This window comes from Salvia splendens, chromosome 2 (assembly GCF_004379255.2).
Source record: "Salvia splendens isolate huo1 chromosome 2, SspV2, whole genome shotgun sequence".
NCBI lineage: Eukaryota > Viridiplantae > Streptophyta > Magnoliopsida > Lamiales > Lamiaceae > Salvia > Salvia splendens.
In genome coordinates this window covers 1129242-1131638 of record NC_056033.1, presented here as the reverse complement: position 1 = coordinate 1131638, position 2397 = coordinate 1129242, and the positions used below count along the sequence as shown (strand labels likewise).

At 38.2% G+C, this 2397-nt stretch overlaps 1 protein-coding gene across 3 annotated transcripts; it reads left to right on the top strand.

Annotated features, from left to right (window-relative positions):
* Positions 1-219: 219 nt before the first annotated feature.
* On the top strand, positions 220-2192 carry LOC121791909 (DEAD-box ATP-dependent RNA helicase FANCM-like). Of its 3 annotated transcripts, none has more exons than XM_042189732.1 (9): positions 220-335; positions 411-524; positions 648-842; positions 917-930; positions 1001-1061; positions 1175-1245; positions 1365-1414; positions 1479-1644; positions 1750-2192. In XM_042189732.1, exons 3-9 carry the CDS (start codon positions 724-726, stop codon positions 1797-1799), a joined length of 531 nt encoding a protein of 176 aa, XP_042045666.1. In that variant the 5' UTR covers positions 220-335; positions 411-524; positions 648-723; the 3' UTR covers positions 1800-2192. The 3 variants fall into 3 exon arrangements, with proteins under 3 accessions (XP_042045666.1, XP_042045670.1, XP_042045661.1); XM_042189736.1 differs by having other exon boundaries at positions 1479-1669; positions 1784-2192; XM_042189727.1 differs by having other exon boundaries at positions 1479-2192.
* The last annotated feature ends 205 nt before the right edge of the window (positions 2193-2397 follow it).

Here is a 2397-nt window from a genome sequence, read left to right as displayed (position 1 = left end):
GATTTGTGACCCGGTAATTAAAGCCTTTTGACGGTTCCGTCCAAAATAGACCAAATGTGACCTGTTTTTATTTGTGAGGGACCGAATAATTCAAAAGATAATGTTTTGGACCAAAAGCAAAAAATGACTATATGTTAAGGACCAAAAAGGGACTTTAGTCTTATTTATATTCAGACTGCTTTTGTTAAATTGTTCTTCTTGGTCATAATTCAGCTAACCAGAAGACAATCCAGCATGTCATTGACAATCTTCAAATATCAACACTTGAATACCGGAACGAAAGTGAACCGGATGTACAGCCTTATGTGCACGATAGAAAGATAGAACTAATTCAGGTACTACTAGTTACATATATGAATAACTGGATTATGCTCTAGGAATCGTATGAGATTATAAGAATTTTCTTTTAGGTATCAATGGGTGATGAAGCGATCGATATAGATAGTCTGCTTTTGGAAGTTGGACGTCCATATCATGCCCAACTTTGCTCTTTTGGGCTGCTTCCTAAGAGACACATCAAGACAGTATGTTCCTGTATCCTATTGTTCGAATTTCAGATCACTGGACTCCAGATTCTCAAATTTCTTTACATCCTTTTAGCTGAATGAAAAATCATACCCATGTCCTGTTGTTTTTGTAATACATAGTTGAGCCCCTGTGATTTTCTAAGATCAAAGGAGACATTTTGCAAAAAGCCGCCTGCAAGTGTTCCTCTATCAAGGCATGGTGAATTCATGGGTTATTTTTCTGCTATTGTTACATTGCACCATCTCAGGAAATTGCTTTCAAGCCCATGGTATAAGGCCTGCATTTGAGTTGCTTGATGAAAAATTGAAAAAGGGGTATGCCACTGTTAATCAGCATTTAGATCTGTAATCTTTCTCTGCTTTTGTTTAAAGTTATCTCCATTGTGCAGGTGGTTTGCACGAAGTACGTAGCATTGTGGTTTTTGTTCTTTGACAGTGATATGCTTTATTCATGTTAAGGAATTTTGGTGCAGAGGTAAAAGATCCAAAAAACTCCAGGGTGATAATTTTTTCAAATTTCAGGGGTAGTGTCAGGTGATCTTGAATCCTTGATCTTCGTTTCTTTCTTAGATTTCTGTAACCTATGATGCTAAATCAATGTACAGATATAAGAAAATTTTAGTTCTGAATTTTATATTCAAATTCAGGGACATACTTGATGCACTTAAACACATTGGGGAATCTGTTAAAGCTAGAGAGTTCATTGGACAAAATGCGGGTGCGTATATTAATTCTCCTCAACCATTATTATGTGCTCTCAAATTGTTAGTTGTTGCTATATTTCTTGGTAAATTTTTGTACTGCGTAGTTAATTTTTGACCTTATTGTTCACTGCAGGAAAAAACTCAAAAGGACAATCACAAAAAATTCAACAAGCAGTTTTAGAGGTACTGCTTTGTGTATTTGTGGTATTCTGTTCGGTTCTCAGTGGTTATATACTTGTGTCTGTAGAAATTTCGGACAGGCGGGTACAATGTCATTGTTGCAACTTCAATCGGCGAGGAAGGTCTTGATATCATGGAAGTTGATCTTGTCATATGCTTTGATGCTAATATCTCACCTTTGAGGATGATTCAACGCATGGGGCGAACCGGGAGGAACCAGGAAGGACGAGTTGATATCCTTTTCTATCTGTGTCTCTCGTATGTAGATCTTACTTGTTACATCGTATTTTCAAATCACCTTAAATCCTTTTCATAAGCAATTTCCTTAACTAGCTCACTACCTATATGGTTTTCTTGTTTGGAATGTTCTAGATTCAGAGGGTGTTGAGTTCGGTTGATCACTGAATTGCTCAAGGCATGAGACTCAGTTACACAACGGCTACTTACTCAAGAGTTTGTTAAAAGTTGGTTGTGAAGATGAACGGCTGAGATGTGGAGCGAGAAGTGAAGGAATCGGAGCCGTTCAATACATATATAATAGAGAGTTTCTGTTAAAAGAAGAGAAGAGAAGAAACCGTGAGATACAAGAGAAGAGAGAGTTTATTCACCATGTCAAGATCCTTGAGAGTTCTTTGAGTGTGTGAGGTTCACATCGAGTTTTGTGAGAGTTATCTTCTTTGTACTGTGTATTCGTAGTTACGCACGGATTGTCTTTTCTTCTTCATCTTGTAAACCCGTGGGGAAGGAATAAGATCAAGAGCACTTCCCGTGGATGTAGACTTTTACGTCGAACCACGTAAATCCGGTGTCATTGTTTTGTTTCTTGTGTTGCTGCGTTTCCGATCATACAAACCATCTCCAACTTTCAATTGGCGCCGTCTGTGGGAACAGAGTATGGCGATGGCGCGATACGAGACAGAGAAATTCAATGGCAGAAATGATTTCGCATTGTGGCAGATCAAGATGAAGGCTCTACTCACCGCTCA